At 41.5% G+C, this 21,570-nt stretch overlaps 1 protein-coding gene across 1 annotated transcript in view; it reads left to right on the forward strand.

Moving 5' to 3' along the window:
* The window catches only part of CDK13 (cyclin dependent kinase 13), a 215,078-nt gene extending 193,750 nt beyond the window's left edge, over positions 1–21,328 (forward strand). The window contains exons 13-14 of the mRNA XM_053714566.1: positions 6,627–7,067; positions 19,924–21,328. Coding sequence (XP_053570541.1) covers positions 6,627–7,067; positions 19,924–20,741 — 1,259 coding nt within the window. The 3' untranslated portion in view covers positions 20,742–21,328. The remainder of the gene's footprint in view (positions 1–6,626; positions 7,068–19,923) is intronic.
* Positions 21,329–21,570: the final 242 nt, after the last annotated feature.

The following is a 21,570-nucleotide window of genomic DNA, read 5'->3' on the forward strand; positions in this document are numbered from 1 at the left end:
TGTGTGTGAGGGGGAGGGGCCGTTTTTGGCGCTCTTTGCTACGCATCAAAAAATTCCAGTCAGTTACTCTTGTATTTCCTGCATGATCCGGTTCATCTCTAACAGAACTCAGGGGTCTTCAAACTTCTTTGGAGGGAGGTAGATTCTCTCAGCAGAGCTGTGAGACTTATATATTGACTGTGATTAAAAACGTTGCTCTGTAATTTTTATGTTTCAAATTTAATTATTGTTACTTTACTAATGGGAACAAACCTTTGCTAAAAGTTGTGTTGTTTTTAAGGATTGATGCTATAACTGTCTTTCAGTTCATTATTTCAACTGTCATTTAATCGTTTAGTGCTTCTTTGAGGCACAGTACGTTTTTGTTAAATAAGATTGTAACCAAGTTGCAAGTTTATTGCTAGTGTGTTAAACATGTCTGATTCAGAGGAAGATATCTGTGTCATTTGTTCCAATGCCAAGGTGGAGCCCAATAGAAATTTATGTACTAACTGTATTGATGCTACTTTAAATAAAAGCCAATCTGTACAAATTGAACAAATTTCACCAAACAGCGAGGGGAGAGTTATGCCGACTAACTCGCCTCACGTTGTCAGTACCTGCATCTCCCACCCGGGAGGTGCGTGATATTATGGCGCCTAGTACATCTGGGCGGCCATTACAGATAACATTACAAGATATGCTACTGTTATGACTGAAGTTTTGGCTAAATTACCAGAACTAAGAGGCAAGCGTGATCACTCTGGGGTGAGAACAGAGTGCGCTGATAATACTAGGGCCATGTCTGATACTGCGTCACAGCTTGCAGAACATGAGGACGGAGAGCTTCATTCTGTGGGTGATGGTTCTGATCCAAACAGATTGGATTCAGATATTTCAAATTTTAAATTTAAATTGGAGAACCTCCGTGTATTACTAGGGGAGGTTTTAGCGGCTCTTAATGATTGTAACACTGTTGCAATACCAGAAAAATTGTGTAGGTTGGATAAATACTTTGCGGTACCCGGCGAGTACTGACGTTTTTCCTATACCTAAGAGACCTAACTGAAATTGTTACTAAGGAGTGGGATAGACCCGGTGTGCCGTTCTCACCCCCCTCCAATATTTAGAAAGATGTTTCCAATAGACGCCACCCACACGGGACTTATGGCAAACGGTCCCTAAGGTGGAGGGAGCAGTTTCTACTTTAGCTAAGCGTACCACTATCCCGGTGGAGGATAGCTGTGCTTTTTCAGATCCAATGGATAAAAAATTAGAGGGTTTACCTTAAGAAAATGTTTGTTCAACAAGGTTTTATATTGCAACCCCTTGCATGCATCGCGCCGATTACGGCTGCGGCAGCATTTTGGATTGAGTCTCTGGAAGAGAACCTTAGTTCAGCTACGCTGGACGACATTACGGACAGGCTTAGAGTCCTTAAACTAGCTAATTCATTCATTTCGGAGGCCGTAGTACATTTAACCAAACTTACGGCTAAGAACTCAGGATTCGCCATTCAGGCACGTAGGGCGCTGTGGCTAAAATCCTGGTCAGCTGATGTAACTTCTAAGTCCAAATTACTTAATATACCTTTCAAGGGGCAAACTTTATTTGGGCCCGGTTTGAAAGAAATTATCGCTGACATTACAGGAGGTAAGGGCCACGCCCTACCTCAAGACAAAGCCAAAGCTAAGGCTAGACAGTCTAATTTTCGTCCCTTTCGGAATTTCAAAGCAGGAGCAGCATCAACTTCCACTGCACCAAAACAGGAAGGAGCTGTTGCTCGTTACAGACAAGGCTGGAAACCTAACCAGTCCTGGAACAAGGGCAAGCAGGCCAGGAAACTGCTGCTGCCCCAAAGACAGCATGAACCGAGGGCCCCCGATCCGGGACCGGATCTAGTGGGGGGCAGACTCTCTCTCTTCGCCCAGGCTTGGGCAAGAGATGTTCAGGATCCCTGGGCGCTAGAGATCATATCTCAGGGATACCTTCTAGACTTCAAATTCTCTCCCCCAAGAGGGAGATTTCATCTGTCAAGGTTGTCAACAAACCAGATAAAGAAAGAAGCGTTTCTACGCTGTGTACAAGATCTGTTATTAATGGGAGTGATCCATCCGGTTCCGCGGTCGGAACAAGGACAAGGGTTTTACTCAAACCTGTTTGTGGTTCCCAAAAAAGAGGGAACTTTCAGGCCAATCTTGGATTTAAAGATCCTAAACAAATTCCTAAGAGTTCCATCGTTCAAAATGGAAACTATTCGGACAATCTTACCCATGATCCAAAAGGGTCAGTACATGACCACAGTGGATTTAAAGGATGCTTACCTTCACATACCGATTCACAAAGATCATCACCGGTATCTAAGGTTTGCCTTCTTAGACAGGCATTACCAGTTTGTAGCTCTTCCATTCGGATTGGCTACGGCTCCAAGAATCTTCACAAAGGTTCTGGGTGCCCTTCTGGCGGTACTAAGACCGTGAGGAATTTCGGTAGCTCCGTACCTAGACGACATTCTGATACAAGCTTCAAGCTTTCAAACTGCCAAGTCTCATACAGAGTTAGTTCTGGCATTTCTAAGGTCGCATGGATGGAAAGTGAACGAAAAGAAGAGTTCTCTTTTTCCTCTCACAAGAGTTCCATTCTTGGGGACTCTTATAGATTCTGTAGAAATGAAGATTTATCTGACAGAAGACAGATTAACAAAGCTTCTAAATGCATGCCGTGTCCTTCATTCCATTCAACTCCCGTCAGTAGCTCAATGCATGGAGGTGATCGGCTTAATGGTAGCAGCAATGGACATAGTACCCTTTGCACGTCTACATCTCAGACCGCTGCAATTGTGCATGCTGAGTCAGTGGAATGGGGATTACTCAGACTTGTCCCCTACTCTGAATCTGGATCAAGAGACCAGAAACTCTCTTCTATGGTGGCTTTCTCGGCCACATCTGTCCAGGGGGATGCCATTCAGCAGGCCGGACTGGACAATTGTAACAACAGACGCCAGCCTACTAGGTTGGGGCGCTGTCTGGAATTCTCTGAAGGCTCAGGGACAATGGAATCAGGAGGAAAGTCTCCTGCCAATAAACATTCTGGAATTAAGAGCAGTTCTCCATGCCCTTCTGGCTTGGCCCCAGTTAAAAACTCGGGGGTTCATCAGGTTTCAGTCGGACAACATCACGACTGTAGCTTACATCAACCATCAAGGAGGGACAAGAAGCTCCCTAGCAATGATGGAAGTATCAAAGATAATTCGCTGGGCAGAGTCTCACTCTTGCCACCTGTCAGCAATCCACATCCCGGGAGTGGAGAACTGGGAGGCGGATTTCTTGAGTCGCCAGACTTTTCATCCGGGGGAGTGGGAACTTCATCCGGAGGTCTTTGCCCAAATACTTCGATGTTGGGGCAAACCAGAGATAGATCTCATGGCGTCTCGCCAGAACGCCAAACTTCCTCGCTACGGGTCCAGATCCAGGGATCCGGGAGCGGTTCTGATAGATGCTTTGACAGCACCTTGGAACTTCGGGATGGCTTATGTGTTTCCACCCTTCCCGCTGCTTCCTCGATTGATTGCCAAAATCAAACAGGAGAGAGCATCAGTGATTCTAATAGCGCCTGCATGGCCACGCAGGACTTGGTATGCAGATCTAGTGGACATGTCATCCTGTCCGCCTTGGTCTCTACCTCTAAGACAGGACCTTCTGATACAGGGTCCATTCAAACATCAAAATCTAACTTCTCTGAAGCTGACTGCTTGGAAATTGAACGCTTGATTTTATCAAAACGTGGTTTTTCTGAGTCGGTTATTGATACCCTGATACAGGCTAGGAAGCCTGTTACCAGAAGGATTTACCATAAGATATGGCGTAAATACCTATACTGGTGCGAATCCAAAGGTTACTCCTGGAGTAAGGTTAGGATTCCTAGGATATTGTCCTTTCTACAAGAAGGTTTAGAAAAGGGTTTATCGGCTAGCTCATTAAAGGGACAGATCTCAGCTCTGTCCATCTTGTTACACAGGCGTCTGTCAGAAAATCCAGACGTCCAGGCCTTTTGTCAGGCTTTAGCTAGGATCAAGCCTGTGTTTAAAACTGTTGCTCCGCCATGGAGTTTAAACTTAGTTCTTAACGTTTTACAGGGTGTTCCGTTTGAACCCCTTCATTCCATTGATATAAAATTGTTATCTTGGAAAGTTCTGTTTTTAATGGCTATTTCCTCGGCTCGAAGAGTCTCTGAGTTATCAGCCTTACATTGTGATTCTCCTTATCTGATTTTTCACTCAGACAAGGTAGTTCTGCGTACTAAACCTGGGTTCTTACCTAAGGTAGTCACTAACAGGAATATCAATCAAGAGATTGTTGTTCCATCCTTGTGTCCAAATCCTTCTTCAAGAAGGAACGTCTTCTACACAATCTGGATGTAGTTCGTGCCCTCAAGTTCTACTTGCAGGCAACTAAGGATTTTCGACAAACGTCTTCCCTGTTTGTCGTGTACTCTGGTCAGAGGAGAGGTCATAAGGCTTCGGCTACCTCTCTCTCCTTCTGGCTTCGTAGCATAATTCGTTTAGCCTATGAGACTGCTGGACAGCAGCCTCCTGAAAGAATTACAGCTCATTCTACTAGAGCTGTGGCTTCCACTTGGGCCTTTAAGAATGAGGCCTCTGTTGAACAGATTTGCAAGGCTGCAACTTGGTCTTCGCTTCATACTTTTTCCAAATTTTACAAATTTGACACTTTTGCTTCTTCGGAGGCTATTTTTGGGAGAAAGGTTCTTCAGGCAGTGGTTCCTTCTGTATAATGAGCCTGCCTATCCCTCCCGTCATCCGTGTACTTTTGCTTTGGTATTGGTATCCCAGAAGTAATGATGACCCGTGGACTGATCACACATAACAGAAGAAAACATAATTTATGCTTACCTGATAAATTCCTTTCTTCTGTTGTGTGATCAGTCCCACGGCCCCGCCCTGTTTTAAGGCAGGTAAATATCTTTTAATTTATACTCCAGTCACCACTTCACCCTTGGTTTCTCCTTTCTCGTTGATTCTTGGTCGAATGACTGGGAGTGACGTAGAGGGGAGGAGCTATATGCAGCTCTGCTGGGTGAATCCTCTTGCATTTCCTGTTGGGGAGGAGTTATATCCCAGAAGTAATGATGACCCGTGGACTGATCACACAACAGAAGAAAGGAATTTATCAGGTAAGCATAAATTATGTTTTTACTCTCTGAAAAAGTGGGGATTCAGACTTAGGGTTTCTGTCCAGCCACTTACAAAACTGGCAGTCCTCATTGGTACGTTATTTAGGGAATGCAGGCAAGTTATTGACATTTCCTTAGATTGACAAACTATTTAAAAAATCCTATTTCATTAAAGAGCACTATTTACCATTAAAAATTATCGTAAGGCTGTTTGATTTTGAAGCTAACAGGAAGTGATTATCTGTGTACAGTTTTTCTTTAAAGGGACAGTAAAGAAAAAATGTAAACCTTCATGATTCTGATGGTATGCAATATTAAACAACTTTTCAATTTACTTCTGTTATCACATTTCCTTTGTTCTCTTGGTATCCTTTATTCTCTTGGTATCCTTTGTTAAAGAGTAAACTTATGCAAGCTAATAGGAGCTTAGCAGTGTGGAAATGTCTAAAGCAGTCTATGGCAGCTGTGTTTGTAACGTGGTTAAAAAGAATGTTATACATAGTTACAAACACAGCTGCCAAATGGCTAAAGACTCGTGCACGCTTCAGAGAGCTCACCTAGGATTACTCTTTAGCAAAGGATACCAAGAGAACTAAGCAAAATTAATAGCTGTAAATTGGAAAGTTTGTTTAAAATTCCTTTCTCTTTACTAGTCATAAGTTTTAATTTTGACTTTACTGTCCCTTTTAAGGGCTGATTGCTCACAGGCTGATAAGCTGAACTTCCTTTGCTTTATTCGTGGAAGTGACACACCTCACAAGCATAAAAAAACGCAATGTTTTCTCAGTAGATGAAAAGTGACTTTACTGTCCCAGCAAGTATAACTTTTTTTTTTTTCCCCATCCATTAGGACTTAAAGGGACAGTCTAGTCAAAGTTAAACTTAAATGATTCAGATAGGGAATGCAATTTCAGACAACTTTCCAATTTACTTTTTTATCATTAAATTTGCTTTGTTCTCTTGGTATTCTTTTGTTGAAAGCTAAACCTAGGTAGGCTCATATGTTATGCTAATTTCTAAGCCCTTGAAGACCGCCTCTTCTCTCAGTACATTTTGACAGTTTTTCACATCTAGACAGCGCTAGTTCATGTGTGCCATATTAGATAACATTGTGCTCACTTCTGTGGAGTTATTTATGAGTCTGTACTGACTGGCTAAATTGCAAGCCTGTCAAAAGAACTGAAATAAGTGGGCAGTCTGCAGGGGCTTAAATACAAGGTAACCACAAAGGTATAAAGTATATTAATATAACTGTTGGTTATGCAATACTGGGGAATAGGTAATATAGGGCTTATCATATTTAATTTTTTTTAACTATACAAATTCTGGAGTAGACTTTCCCTTTTAAATTATATCTTGCATAATAGTAGTAAATTTATGTAGCCTTATATCTATAAATGCAGCAGAGAATTAAATATAAAGTGAGTGAATTTTCTCTATTGTTTGTTCTTTAGGTAATTCAAGCTCTGTGCCACAGCTGAGTCAGAATGATGTGGCCCTCTTGTTGAACTTGCTGCAGTCTCAAAGCACTGTCAGCATGGCTCAATTTGCACAAGTTTTGAATATTAAGGTGAATCCAGAAACACAGCAGCAATTGAACAATATAAGCATCCCTCCTGGTTTACTAGGAGCTGGAGACCAACCAAGAGAACAAAAAGAACCTTTACCTACAGCAATCCAACCAGAGCAGGCTTCTGCCCCACTGTTACCTTTGCTTAAAGCTAAAATGGATGTAGCCACACCAGCTGCGCAGAATGCCTTTTCTGTTTTGTTGTCACACTTAATGAAAGTACAGGAACCTAAGCAAAGCAATAATGCTTCAGAGGAGACAGAGGAAAAGCCTAAGAACAACACAGCGTTGGAACCCAAGAGACCTCCAAGTCCACTTGTTACAGGTGTGTAAAAAAAAAATGCATTTTTAGCAGTCAGCAGTTGCCTCACCCCCCCCCCCCCCCCCCCCTCTTTCTCTCTATTTTAACACTTAGTGAGAGAGCAGTTACACCGCTACATTGTGCAGCAATTCGCTTGGGTTTTTGCTAATTAGAGTATATATTGATCATTGTGAGCAATAGATTTTGTTTTTTCTCCAGTTTTACTCTTCTATTTCTCATTGGCTGTTCAGTTATGGCTAATTTTGATATGCTGAGGCTTTCTCTTAAAGCCTAAGAAAACATGCAGCATTTTAAATCTAAATATACTGGGGAAGGAGAACGCAAGTAACTTGTCAAAGTGCATCTGTCATTTGGATGTTTCCTTGTTCAATTATAGATAATGGTGAATTACTCTATGCACATGGTATGAAAGAGTTTTGTTCACATGTAGTAGAAGGAGAAATAGGTAAGCCTCCTCTTTTTCCTCAACATGGTTTATCACTGATTGTGTGTGTTTGTATATTGTGCTTAAAGGGACATGAAACCCAAATTTTTTCTTTCGTGATTTAGAAAGAACATGTCATTTTAAACAACTTTCTAATTTACTTCTATTATCTAATTTGCTTCATTCTCTTGATATCACTTGCTGAAAAGCATATCTAGATATGCTCAGTAGCTGCTGATTGGTTGCTGCACATAGAAGCCTTGTGTGATTGGCTCACACATGTGCATTGCTATTTCTTCAACAAAGGAAATCTAAAGAATTGAGCAAATTAGATAATAGAAGTAAATTGTAAAGTTGTTTAAAATTACATGCCATATCTGAATCATGAAAGTTTAATTTTGACTAGACTGTCCCTTTAAGTTATAAACTTGCTAAGCTCTGACATATTGTATGTTACTTGTGGCTACTCTTTAGTCAAGCTTTTTCTGTTTTTATAGAGTTTACACTATTTCCACATAAGTGGCTATACAATTTAAAGGGTTGGTAAATAAGCGCTTTAAATTCTGTTAACTTATGTGCTTTTTTTCTGATGAGTCCATAGGACATCCATATCATGTGGGATATAATTCCTGCCACTAGGAGGAGGATAAGAACCTACGCAAGAGCTTTAATCCCTCCCATCTCTCCTCAGTTTGTTCTTGGCCTCCCAGGAGTGAGGTTGAAGACAGAATGTTCCAGCTACTTGCTTATGGATTATTTTTTGGGAGCTCAGTCCAATGTGAGACCCATTACACCTGAGAAGTATCATTCAAAGAAGGGTAAAACTAAGGACTTCAAACACTCTGAATGATACAGGGGCATAGGAATACTGTGTTGTGTACACAGTATCTCCCTATGAGATTTCAGCCATAACTACTCCCGGGTGTGGAGGGGATATGTCTATTAGCCTCCTCCTATGGGACCAAGGTAGTTTCTCTCAGATCTTCTAGCTGTGTCCAGTATAGAGCCCACCCAGTGCTATACAGGTACAGTACAGACATCTTGCTGTTAATCTCAGCAGAGGGGTGCTTCATTCAGGTAAGTCTTTTCTTCTGTTAAGTGTGATCAGTCCACGGGTCATCATTACTTCTGGGATATTACTCCTCCCCAACAGGAAGTGCAAGAGGATTCACCCAGCAGAGCTGCATATAGCTCCTCCCCTCTACGTCACTCTCAGTCATTCTCTTGCACCCAACGACTAGATAGGATGTGTGAGAGGACTATGGTGATTATACTTAGTTTTATATCTTCAATCAAAAGTTTGTTATTTTAAAATAGCACCGGAGTGTGTTATTACCTCTCTGGCAGAGTTTGAAGAAGAATCTACCAGAGTTTTTGCTATGATTTTAACCGGAGTAGTTAAGATCATATTGCTGTTTCTCGGCCATCTGAGGAGAGGTAAACTTCAGATCAGGGGACAGCGGGCAGATGAATCTGCATAGAGGTATGTAGCAGCTTTTATTTTCTGACAATGGAATTGATGAGAAAATCCTGCCATACCGATATAATGTCATGTATGTATACTTTACACTTCAGTATTCTGGGGAATGGTACTTCACTAGAATTACACTGTAAGAAGTACATAAAGCTGTTTAATAACTAGAAATTATGTTTAACGTTTTTGCTGGAATGTAAAATCGTTTTCATTTGCTGAGGTACTGAGTGAATAAATGTTTGGGCACTATTTTTCCACTTGGCAGTTGCTTAATCTTTTTTCTGACAGTTTCTGTTCTCTCTCACTGCTGTGTGTGAGGGGGAGGGGCCATTTTTTGGCGCTTTTGCTACGCATCAGATATTTCAGTCAGCAGCTCATTGTATTTCCTGCATGATCCGGTTCATCTCTACAGAGCTCAGGGGTCTTCAAAACTTATTTTGAGGGAGGTAATTTCTCTCAGCAGAGCTGTGAGAATCATAGTTGACTGAGATAAAAAAACGTTTATTCTGTAATTTGCTTTCAGAATTTGTTATCTTTGCTAATGGGATTAAACCTTTGCTAAAGTTGTGTTGTTTATAAGGATTGAGGCTATAACTGTTTCAATTTATTAATTTTCAACTGTCATAGATCTTCTGTGCTTCTTAAAGGCACAGTACGTTTTTAATATTATTCTAATTGAATTGTATTCCAAGTTGCAAGTTTATTTGCTAGTGTGTTAAACATGTCTGATTCAGAGGAAGATACCTGTGTCATTTGTTGCAATGCCAAAGTGGAGCCCAATAGAAATTTATGTACTAACTGTATTGATGCTACATTAAATAAAAGTCAATCTGTACAAATTGAACAAATTTCACCAAACAACGAGGGGAGAGTTATGCCGACTAACTCGCCTCACGTGTCAGTACCTGCATCTCCCGCTCGGGAGGTGCGTGATATTGTAGCGCCGAGTACATCTGGGCGGCCATTACAAATCACATTACAGGATATGGCTACTGTTATGACTGAAGTTTTGGCTAAATTACCAGAACTAAGAGGTAAGCGTGATCACTCTGGGGTGAGAACAGAGTGCGCTGATAATATTAGGGCCATGTCAGACACTGCGGCACAGGTGGCAGAACATGAGGACGGAGAACTTCATTCTGTGGGTGACGGTTCTGATCCAAACAGACTGGATTCAGATATTTCAAATTTTAAATTTAAACTGGAAAACCTCCGTGTATTACTAGGGGAGGTGTTAGCGGCTCTGAATGATTGTAACACAGTTGCAATACCAGAGAAAATGTGTAGGTTGGATAAATATTTTGCGGTACCGGCGAGTACTGAGGTTTTTCCTATACCTAAGAGACTTACTGAAATTGTTACTAAGGAGTGGGATAGACCCGGTGTGCCGTTCTCACCCCCTCCGATATTTAGAAAAATGTTTCCAATAGACGCCACCACACGGGACTTATGGCAAACGGTCCCTAAGGTGGAGGGAGCAGTTTCTACTTTAGCTAAGCGTACCACTATCCCGGTGGAGGATAGCTGTGCTTTTTCAGATCCAATGGATAAAAAATTAGAGGGTTACCTTAAGAAAATGTTTGTTCAACAAGGTTTTATATTGCAACCCCTTGCATGCATTGCGCCGATCACGGCTGCAGCGGCATTCTGGATTGAGTCTCTGGAAGAGAACATTAGTTCAGCTACTCTGGACGACATTACGGACAGGCTTAGAGTCCTTAAACTAGCTAATTCATTCATTTCGGAGGCCGTAGTACATCTTACTAAACTTACGGCGAAAAATTCAGGATTCGCCATTCAGGCACGCAGGGCGCTGTGGCTAAAATCCTGGTCAGCTGATGTTACTTCTAAGTCTAAATTGCTTAATATACCTTTCAAAGGGCAGACCTTATTCGGGCCCGGGTTGAAAGAGATTATCGCTGACATTACAGGAGGTAAAGGCCATGCCCTGCCTCAGGACAAAGCCAAAGCTAAGGCTAGACAGTCTAATTTTCGTTCCTTTCGTAATTTCAAAGCAGGAGCAGCATCAACTTCCTCTGCACCAAAACAGGAAGGAGCTGTTGCTCGCTACAGACAAGGCTGGAAACCTAACCAGTCCTGGAACAAGGGCAAGCAGACCAGGAAACCTGCTGCTGCCCCTAAAACAGCATGAATTGAGGGCCCCCGATCCGGGATCGGATCTAGTGGGGGGCAGACTTTCTCTTTTCGTCCAGGCTTGGGCAAGAGATGTCCAGGATCCCTGGGCGCTAGAGATAATATCTCAGGGATACCTTCTGGACTTCAAATACTCTCCTCCAAGAGAGAGATTTCATCTGTCAAGGTTGTCAACAATCCAGACAAAGAAAGAGGCGTTTCTACGCTGCGTACAAGAGCTCTTGTTAATGGGAGTAATCCATCCAGTTCCACGATCGGAACAGGGACAGGGGTTTTACTCAAATCTGTTTGTGGTTCCCAAAAAAGAGGGAACTTTCAGACCAATCCTGGACTTAAAGATCCTAAACAAATTCCTAAGAGTTCCATCGTTCAAGATGGAGACTATTCGGACAATTTTACCTATGATCCAAGAGGGTCAGTACATGACCACTGTAGATTTAAAAGATGCTTACCTTCACATACCGATTCACAAAGATCATTACCGGTACCTAAGGTTTGCCTTCCTAGACAGGCATTACCAGTTTGTGGCTCTTCCATTCGGATTGGCTACAGCTCCAAGAATCTTCACAAAGGTTCTGGGCGCTCTTCTGGCGGTACTAAGACCGCGGGGAATCTCGGTAGCTCCATACCTAGACGACATTCTGATACAAGCTTCAAGCTTTCAAACTGCCAAGTCTCATACAGAGTTAGTACTGGCATTTCTAAGGTCACATGGATGGAAGGTGAACGAAAAGAAAAGTTCACTCGTTCCACTCACAAGAGTTCCCTTCCTGGGGACTCTTATAGATTCTGTAGAAATGAAGATTTACCTGACAGAGGACAGGCTAACAAGACTTCAAAGTGCTTGCCGCACCCTTCATTCCATTCAACACCCGTCAGTGGCTCAATGCATGGAGGTAATCGGCTTAATGGTAGCGGCAATGGACATAGTACCCTTTGCACGCTTACACCTCAGACCACTGCAACTGTGCATGCTAAGTCAGTGGAATGGGGATTACTCAGACTTATCCCCTTCTCTGAATCTGGATCAAGAGACCAGAAATTCTCTTCTATGGTGGCTTTCTCGGCCACATCTGTCCAGGGGGATGCCATTCAGCAGACCAGACTGGACAATTGTAACAACAGACGCCAGCCTTCTAGGTTGGGGTGCCGTCTGGAATTCTCTGAAGGCTCAGGGACAATGGAGTCAGGAGGAGAGTCTCCTGCCAATAAACATTCTGGAATTGAGAGCAGTTCTCAATGCCCTCCTGGCTTGGCCCCAGTTGACAACTCGGGGGTTCATCAGGTTTCAGTCGGACAACATCACGACTGTAGCTTACATCAACCATCAGGGAGGGACAAGAAGCTCCCTAGCTATGATGGAAGTATCAAAGATAATTCGCTGGGCAGAGTCTCACTCTTGCCACCTGTCAGCAATCCACATCCCGGGAGTGGAGAACTGGGAGGCGGATTTCTTAAGTCGTCAGACTTTTCATCCGGGGGAGTGGGAACTCCATCCGGAGGTCTTTGCCCAAATACTTCGACGTTGGGGCAAACCAGAGATAGATCTCATGGCGTCTCGACAGAACGCCAAGCTTCCTCGTTACGGGTCCAGATCCAGGGATCCAGGAGCAGTCCTGATAGATGCCCTGACAGCACCTTGGGACTTCAGGATGGCTTACGTGTTTCCACCCTTCCCGATGCTTCCTCGATTGATTGCCAGAATCAAACAAGAGAGAGCATCAGTGATTCTAATAGCACCTGCGTGGCCACGCAGGACTTGGTATGCAGACCTGGTGGACATGTCATCCTGTCCACCTTGGTCTCTACCTCTGAAACAGGACCTTCTGATACAGGGTCCCTTCAAACATCAAAATCTAACTTCTCTGAAGCTGACTGCTTGGAAATTGAACGCTTGATTTTATCAAGACGTGGGTTTTCTGAGTCAGTTATTGATACCTTTAATACAGGCTAGGAAACCTGTTACCAGAAAGATTTACCATAAGATATGGCGTAAATACCTATATTGGTGTGAATCCAAAGGTTACTCTTGGAGTAAGGTTAGGATTCCTAGGATATTGTCTTTTCTACAAGAAGGTTTAGAAAAGGGTTTATCTGCTAGTTCATTAAAGGGACAGATCTCAGCTCTGTCCATTCTGTTACACAAACGTCTGTCAGAAGTTCCTGACGTCCAGGCTTTTTGTCAGGCTTTGGCCAGGATTAAGCCTGTGTTTAAAACTGTTGCTCCACCATGGAGTTTAAACCTTGTTCTTAATGTTTTACAGGGCGTTCCGTTTGAACCCCTTCATTCCATTGATATAAAGTTGTTATCTTGGAAAGTTCTATTTTTAATGGCTATTTCCTCGGCTCGAAGAGTCTCTGAATTATCAGCCTTACATTGTGATTCTCCTTATTTGATTTTTCATTCGGATAAGGTAGTTCTGCGTACTAAACCTGGGTTCTTACCTAAGGTAGTTACTAACAGGAATATCAATCAAGAGATTGTTGTTCCTTCTTTGTGCCCAAATCCTTCTTCGAAGAAGGAACGTCTACTGCACAATCTGGATGTAGTCCGTGCTCTAAAATTTTACTTACAGGCAACTAAGGAATTTCGACAAACGTCTTCTCTGTTTGTCGTTTACTCTGGGCAGAGGAGAGGTCAAAAAGCTTCTGCTACCTCTCTTTCTTTTTGGCTTCGTAGCATAATTCGTTTAGCTTATGAGACTGCTGGACAGCAGCCTCCTGAAAGAATTACAGCTCATTCTACTAGAGCTGTGGCTTCCACTTGGGCCTTCAAGAATGAGGCCTCTGTTGAGCAGATTTGCAAGGCTGCAACTTGGTCTTCGCTTCATACTTTTTCCAAATTTTACAAATTTGACACTTTTGCTTCATCGGAGGCTATTTTTGGGAGAAAGGTTCTTCAGGCAGTGGTTCCTTCTGTATAAAGAGCCTGCCTATCCCTCCCGTCATCCGTGTACTTTTGCTTTGGTATTGGTATCCCAGAAGTAATGATGACCCGTGGACTGATCACACTTAACAGAAGAAAACATAATTTATGCTTACCTGATAAATTCCTTTCTTCTGTAGTGTGATCAGTCCACGGCCCGCCCTGTTTTTAAGGCAGGTAAATATTTTTTAATTTATACTCCAGTCACCACTTCACCCTTGGCTTTTCCTTTCTCGTTGGTCCTTGGTCGAATGACTGGGAGTGACGTAGAGAGGAGGAGCTATATGCAGCTATGCTGGGTGAATCCTCTTGCACTTCCTGTTGGGGAGGAGTAATATCCCAGAAGTAATGATGACCCGTGGACTGATCACACTACAGAAGAAAGGAATTTATCAGGTAAGCATAAATTATGTTTTCTAGCACTCTCAGGGCCACAGGGTTATAAATAGGTACTTCGGGGGGGGGGGGTATGGCGGTTCCACTGGAGCACAGCAGTTGGGGAAGAGAGGGAAGCCTATTGGGGGGGGGGGTTGCACTTAATCATTTTTACTCAATTTTAAACTTGATTTATGTGCACTCTGAGGTACCGCAGCAGTACCAGACTTTAGCTTCGCCCCTTTCTTTGGTGCCTCTTCTCCGGCTCACAAGCCCTGTCTCTGGGCAGATTGTAGGAACTCTCTAGCTGCAACTCAGTTTGTATGCCCTGCTGTCTCTCCCTGCCCTATCTGATCATTTTGGAGGGGGTACGTTCTCACTCAAGAGCTGCTGGAGGGGTGGGTTAGAATTCTTACTACATTCTAAGCTCTAAGAGGGTCTATTATATTTGTCACTGACTTTCACAATATTGGTGGTGTCTGTCTGCCTCTTTTGAAATGTAGTTTTTTTTTTTTTCTCTGTTTAAATTGCTTAGCTTAACATTTGATATTGTACATTTAGCTGTTATTGGAACAGTGTCTGTTTTAATGGAGTCCCAACATGTCTGTGATTATGTCAAGACCATTAGAGGGCAGATCTACAGATCATACCTCAATTCAATTTTTCTGCATACTTTGCAAAAATTTTCCATTATGTCAGGTTTAACTAGCTATGCAATAGTTGTGTACTTCACCTTTTGCATACAAATCAGTCACAAGCCATTATCCCTGCTAAGGGCCAGTGCTCTGTTACAATATATATTATCCCGGAAACCAAGTAAGAGCAAGCGCAAATCCTGGGGATTTGTCTACATCTTTTGATTTAAATATGTGGGTTTCTTCCCCTAAATCCAAGTTCCTGAAATTCTGCAAAGTTGTTGTTCTGCTGGTTCAGAAAATTCTGTATCAGATGGGAATGATCATAGGTGGATCAGGATGCAGTCCCTGGGCCTGAATTTGACTCCTCTTCAGGTTTAAAGTTGAACACATATACACCTTATTACATGAGGTATTTAAAACTCTGCATTTCAGAGTCAAAGCTATAAATCTGCTGAATGTGGTTTTTAAAGCTCCTCCTAAGGCTCCTGAAGTATTTCAGGTTCCTGATCTGGTCTCTGATATCTCCAAGGAGTGGAGAAAGCCTGACAGTCTGTTTGCGCTTTCTGACAGATTTTAAAAAGATATACCCCATTCCAGTAAAAAAATTATATAATATAGAATTGTGGCAAACTATTCCCAAGGTTGATGGAGCGACTTATACATTGGCTAAACACACTACTATCCCTATGGACTATAGCACTTCTTGCAGGGACCTAATGGACTTGCAAACTGGTCTTCTGCTAAAAAACAAAAACAAAAAAAAAACGCACTAGCTATTACGTATGTGGCTGCAGCTTTGTGATGTAATCAGCTGAAGACCTGCAAAATTGCATGAAGGGTCTAAAGACGTCTCATTTTATTAGTGACTCACTGATGGACATCAACAGGATTGATGTCAATAATATGTCAATGGCAGTCCTTTCAAGAATTTGGTTCGCAGATATGGTGTCTAAGAATATACTTATGACTCTTTCCAAAGAGAAATTATTTTTGGTTCTGACCTAGACTCTATTATTAAGACTCTGACTGGAGGCAAAAGCTTTCCTCCCTTAAGATAAGAAGTCAAAGGGAAAGAATAGGTTGGGAAACTAGTTCCTTTTGCTACTCAAGAGATCAGAAGTCTTCCTCCTCTCATAAGTCAGAGTCCTCCAAGCCCGCATTGATACCTGGTACTTTTTGGGCAAAGAATAAGCAGTCCAATTCCAAATGTGCATGAAGGTGCAGCCTCCAGATCAGAATCTGTCCTGGTAGGGGGCAGATTGAGTTTTTCAGAAGGCTTGGTTTCATTCATTCCAGGATCCTTGGGTTCAAAACATCATATACCAAGACTACGGGATAGGCTTTTGATCTAGACCTAAAGGATGATTTAGTCTTTCTCATGTCCCCAACATCATGTGAAAGCAGCTGCCTTAAAATAATGTGTTTTAGATTCTAGAGGAAATGGGAGTAATTGTTCCAGTACCTGTCTCTCAACAGGGACATGGATTTTTACTCCAACATCTTCATTGTCCCAAAGAAGTAAAGATCTTTCAGACCCATCTTAGACTTAAGTCAACACACACTATCAATTTGTTGCCCTTCCTTTTGGTATAGCAACGGTTCCACATATCTTCATAAAGGTGCTGGTAGCATTATTGGCTGTAATCAGAGCCCAGACATCTCAATTGCCCCTTATGTGGACAAAATCCTAGTTCAAGCTCTTTCTTTGCTGATAGGTCATACTAAAAAGCTTTTATCCTTCCTTCAGGATCACAGTTGGAGAATCAATGTTCCAAAGAGCTCCTTATTTCCAAATACAAAGGTGTCTTTTTTTCTGGGAATCATCATAGACCGTTTCAATGTGCCTTTACCTTACAGAGTCTCACAGACTCAAGCTTCAGACGGCATTTCATCTTCTCCAAAGTTCTCAGCTCAATGTATGGAGGATGTGGGCCTTATGGTAGAGTCCTTGGATGTAGTTTAGTTTGCCTATTTTCACTTTTGGCCTTTCTGGAACAGCAGATTTTTCTGGATTCCTTTATTAGCCTATCTTTCTTGGTGTATGGAAAGTCCTTCTTTGACTCTTGGGGCATATTTTCTTCAACCGCATGGGCTATTATGACCACAGACGCCAGTCTTTTGGGTTGGGTCACTTTCTGGGAGTCTCAAAGGGCTCATGGAGCTTGGTCTCCTCTGGAAGGGAGGTTACAAATATAGGTCTTGGAAGTTAGAGAGATTTTTTTGAGCTCTGCAATCCTGGCGCCTTCTCAAGAAGGAAAAGTACATCAGCTTCAAGTCAGACAATGTCATCGCGGTGGTTGCCAATTGGTGACTACCAGATGTAGATCTGATGACTTCATTTGAACCACAAACTACCAGTGTACTGTGCCAGATCCAGGGATCCAAAGTCTGTTGATGGATGGCTTAGTGTATATATGGAACTTTTGTCTAGCTTATCTGCTTCTTCCATTTGTTCTTCTTCTAAGAATTATTGCTAGAATCAAACGGGAGTCTGCATCAGTTATCCTGATAGCTCCAGCTTGGCCCCGCAGAACATGGTATGTGGATCTGGTCCTCTGCTCCTCCATGGTCTCATGGGCTATTGTGACCACAGACACCAGTCTTTTGGGTTGGGGTATTGTCTGGGAGTCTTGAAGGGTGCAAGGAGTTTGGTCTCCTCAGGAGGCGAGGCGACCAATATACATATTTGAAAGTCTGAGCAATTCTTCAAGCTCTACAATCCTGACCCCTTCGCAAGAGGGAAAGGTACATCCTCTTCAAGTCAGACAACGTCACTATGGTGGCATATATACATCAGCAAGGTGGAACCCGCAGTCCTCTGGTGATATAAGAATTGTCCCATATTCTGTCCTGGGCAGAAAAGAACCAATGCTTCCTGTCATCGATTTCACATTCCAGAGGTGAAGAACTGGGGAGTGGATTATCAAAGCTGTCAGTCTGTTCATCTAAGAGAGTGGTCCCCCAAATGGGGACTACCGGATGTAGATCTGATGACTTTTCATTTGAATCACTATCAGTGTACTGTGCCAGGTCTAGGAATCCAAAGGTTTAGTCGAGTAATTTTCACTCCGTTGCAAGCTAGGAAACATGTGACTCAAAATATTTATCACATGATTTGAAATGTATGCTTCAAGTGGTGTCCTTCCAGTGTTTTTTTTTTTTTCCTGGCATTCCTTTAGAATTCCTAGAATTCTTTTGCTTGTTCATTGTTGTCTTGACAAATGATTGTCTGCTAGCTCCTTAAAAGGCCACATTTCTGCTTCATCAGTTCTCTTCCACAAAAAGTTAGCCAAACGTCCAGGCGTTGGTGAGAATTAGGCCAATTGTGAGACCTCTTTCTCCCCCTTTAGAATTTGAATTTAGTTATTTCAGTTCTGCAAGGCCCTCCTTTTGCACAGCATAGATTTCATTAGGATAAGGCAGTTCTTCATACAAAGTGATTTTCTTCCTAAGGTTGTTTCTTCGAAAAATATTAACAAGAAAATTGTTGTTCCTTCTTTGTGCCAGGATCCTTCTAATTTTAAGGAACGGTGTCTAGATCATCTTGATGTTGTCAGAGCATTAACGTTTTTCAGGCAAAGTTCACTATTCTGGTTCTCATAAAGGTGAGAAGGCTTCTGCAGTAGCTTTAGCTTCTTGGTTCAAACAGGTTATTCACATAGCTTACTTGGTGGCAGGAAAGTCTTCCCCCCTAAGCGTATCACAGCTCATTCCACCAGATCAGTTGCTACTTCCTGGGCTTTCACAAATGATGCATCCTTGGAGCAGATTTTCAAAGCTACAACTTGGTCTTCTCTGCATGCTTTCTCAAAATTTGACAGTTTTTATGTTTTTGCTTCTTCGTAAGTGACTTTTGGCAGGATAGTCATTCATGCCGCAGTGTCTGGCAAATTGTAACTGTATTAGTTTGTCCATCCCTTTTATTAACAGTCTCTCAGCTTGGTTATTAAATCCCACATGTTAAAAGGATAGTAAACCCCAAAATGTTCTTTTAGGATTCAGATAAAACATACAATTTTTAAAAACTTTTCAATTTACTTCCATTATAAAATTTGCTTCATTCTCTTGTTATCCATTGCTGAAGGAACAACATTGCACTACTTGCAGGTAGCTGAACACATCTAGTTAGCCAATCACAAGAGACAAAAGTGTGCAGGCACCAATTAGCAGCAGTTCCCACTAGTGTATATGTGCGTATTCATTTTTCAACAATGGATACTAAGAGAACAAAACACATTTGAAAATAGAAGTGAATTTAAAAGTGTCTTAAAATGACATGCTCTATCTGAATCATGCAAGTTTAATTTTGACTTTACTATCCCTTTAAGGATGCCCTATGGACCCTTCAACATATGAAAGAAAACAAATTGTATGCTTACCTGATAGATTCTTCTCTTTTGGGATGATGATTCGTGACAGTTCTAACTTGCTCCACTTTAGACCGTGCTTTTGTATTTTTTACCTATCTGTTTCCTTTTTTCTGTTCTGCTATACATTAAACTCTGGAGAGATGGGAGGGATTAAAACTTTTATGGGTTCTTGGCCTCCTCAGAGTGGTGGGAATTATATCCCACGTTATGCATGCCATATGAACTCTCATTATCCCTAAAGAAAATAGTTTATCAGGTAATCATATTTTTTTTATTTACGGTATTTCACTTTTACATATCACTTTAAGATGAAGTAGAGATCTTTATTACACTAAAATTCCTTATTAGGAAAAGAATAAAAAAAATTTCCATTAAATCTATTTTACTTTTAGAAGAAATGTAGATTGATAGTGAGTTAAATATATATTTGTTGACTGATCATAAAATATTTGTGAATATGTGTGCTCTTTAATTTATATTTTTTGTTTTTGTTTTTAGATGAAAATGAGCTTGATGATCACAGTAAAGCACATCTCCAACAAGGAACACCTGATGTGAAATTTCCTCACATACTGCCAAGGGATCAACGGCCTCCAGAGCCACCAGAACCACCTCCAGTTGGTGATGAAGATCTAGATTATCGGACAGAGACCCAACAAGTACACAACACCAGCGTGTCTAGTGACGCTCATGCAGAAGTTAAAGCTGCACTACTGCAAATTATTGCCCATCATCAAGCTCAGGAAGAAGACACAGGCGGTACAGATTTTCCTGTTAGAACATCATCATTCTCCAAGACCCCAGACTGCACTGAACAAATGGGGAAATCCTTCCTCTCTTCATCCTACAACAATGACAGAGTTGGCAGTACATCTGCTATTCTGGAAATGCACCCTGAAACCCAGACTATTGATAACTACAGTACAACTTCATCTCAGATTAGTTGTAGACTCCCAACACCTTCTGCTTTTGCAGAGCCTTTTTGTAACTCTGTCACCACATATGGGGACAGCTACCTCAATGCTAGTCCCATGTTGTTTAGTGGTGACCAGGACCATAGATTTGAATACAACCGTGGCCCTACTGTTATTTTGGGAAACAATGAGCCCTCTGGGGGTTTGGACAATAGTCATTCTCTACCAACAAAAATACATAACTTTAACTACAGTACTACTGTACCAGAGAATCCTGGCCTGTCTGCCCATATGCACGGACATGCTTGGACATCACCTATTCAAGGTCCTGCCTTCTCTCAAGGACATAGAGGACATATTAGTACATATGTCAGAGGCCGGGGTAGAGGCTTACCATTCTGAGATCTGTTATTCCTCAGGCAAAGTATTTATATCTGGAAAGACTTACTTTTTTTTTTTGTAGCTGCATTTTATAGCAGCCATCTAAAAGACTTGAACATTCATTTGACAACAGCTTTATTTTTATGTGAAAATGATCTTGCAATACAATATGGGGAAGGAATTAATTAAAATCCATTCAGTTTGAGATTCTACACATTGACAAATACTAGTTATAAAAAAAAAATCTTTATTTTGTATTTTTACAAGTTTTAAGTTGAATGTTAATTCTTAAGGTATTCTCTTGGTTTTCTGCACCTGCAAGAATTTTTGAAGTACTTTGCACATTTGTGCTTATTTTTTGTACATTTGGACCAACATTTTGGCAATTTGACAATGCAGGGCTTTGATTACTTTGATATGTTTATTTGTACAAAAAAATCTACCTTTTAGTCAAAGGTCACTGTCAATTTTTACACTGCTTTCAGTGTTGTGGAAAATGTACCTTGTGCTCATTTCAAACAAAAATAGAACCTTTCTCTTGTGATGCAAACGTTTTATCAACTGTCATTTCTTTTTCAGAATAAGGAAATAAATGTTGATCAAAACGCTTTTTTTTTGTTGTTGACGTAAGTGTGATTTATGTGTTATATTCCTCCCCCCAACAATTCTCCAAAATAGAGGGAGAGCTTGACCAACCTTTTTTTGTTACTGTCCCAGAGCAACACACCAGGAACTTTATTCATACTTGACCTTAAATAAGTTGTGTTTTTATGCAGAGAAGCTAATTACCTTAAAATGTAATAACTGGTTAGAGTTCTTAATTGAACTTTATTAACTTTTTTTTTTTTTA

This window comes from Bombina bombina, chromosome 5, assembly GCF_027579735.1.
Source record: "Bombina bombina isolate aBomBom1 chromosome 5, aBomBom1.pri, whole genome shotgun sequence".
NCBI classification, from domain to species: domain Eukaryota; kingdom Metazoa; phylum Chordata; class Amphibia; order Anura; family Bombinatoridae; genus Bombina; species Bombina bombina.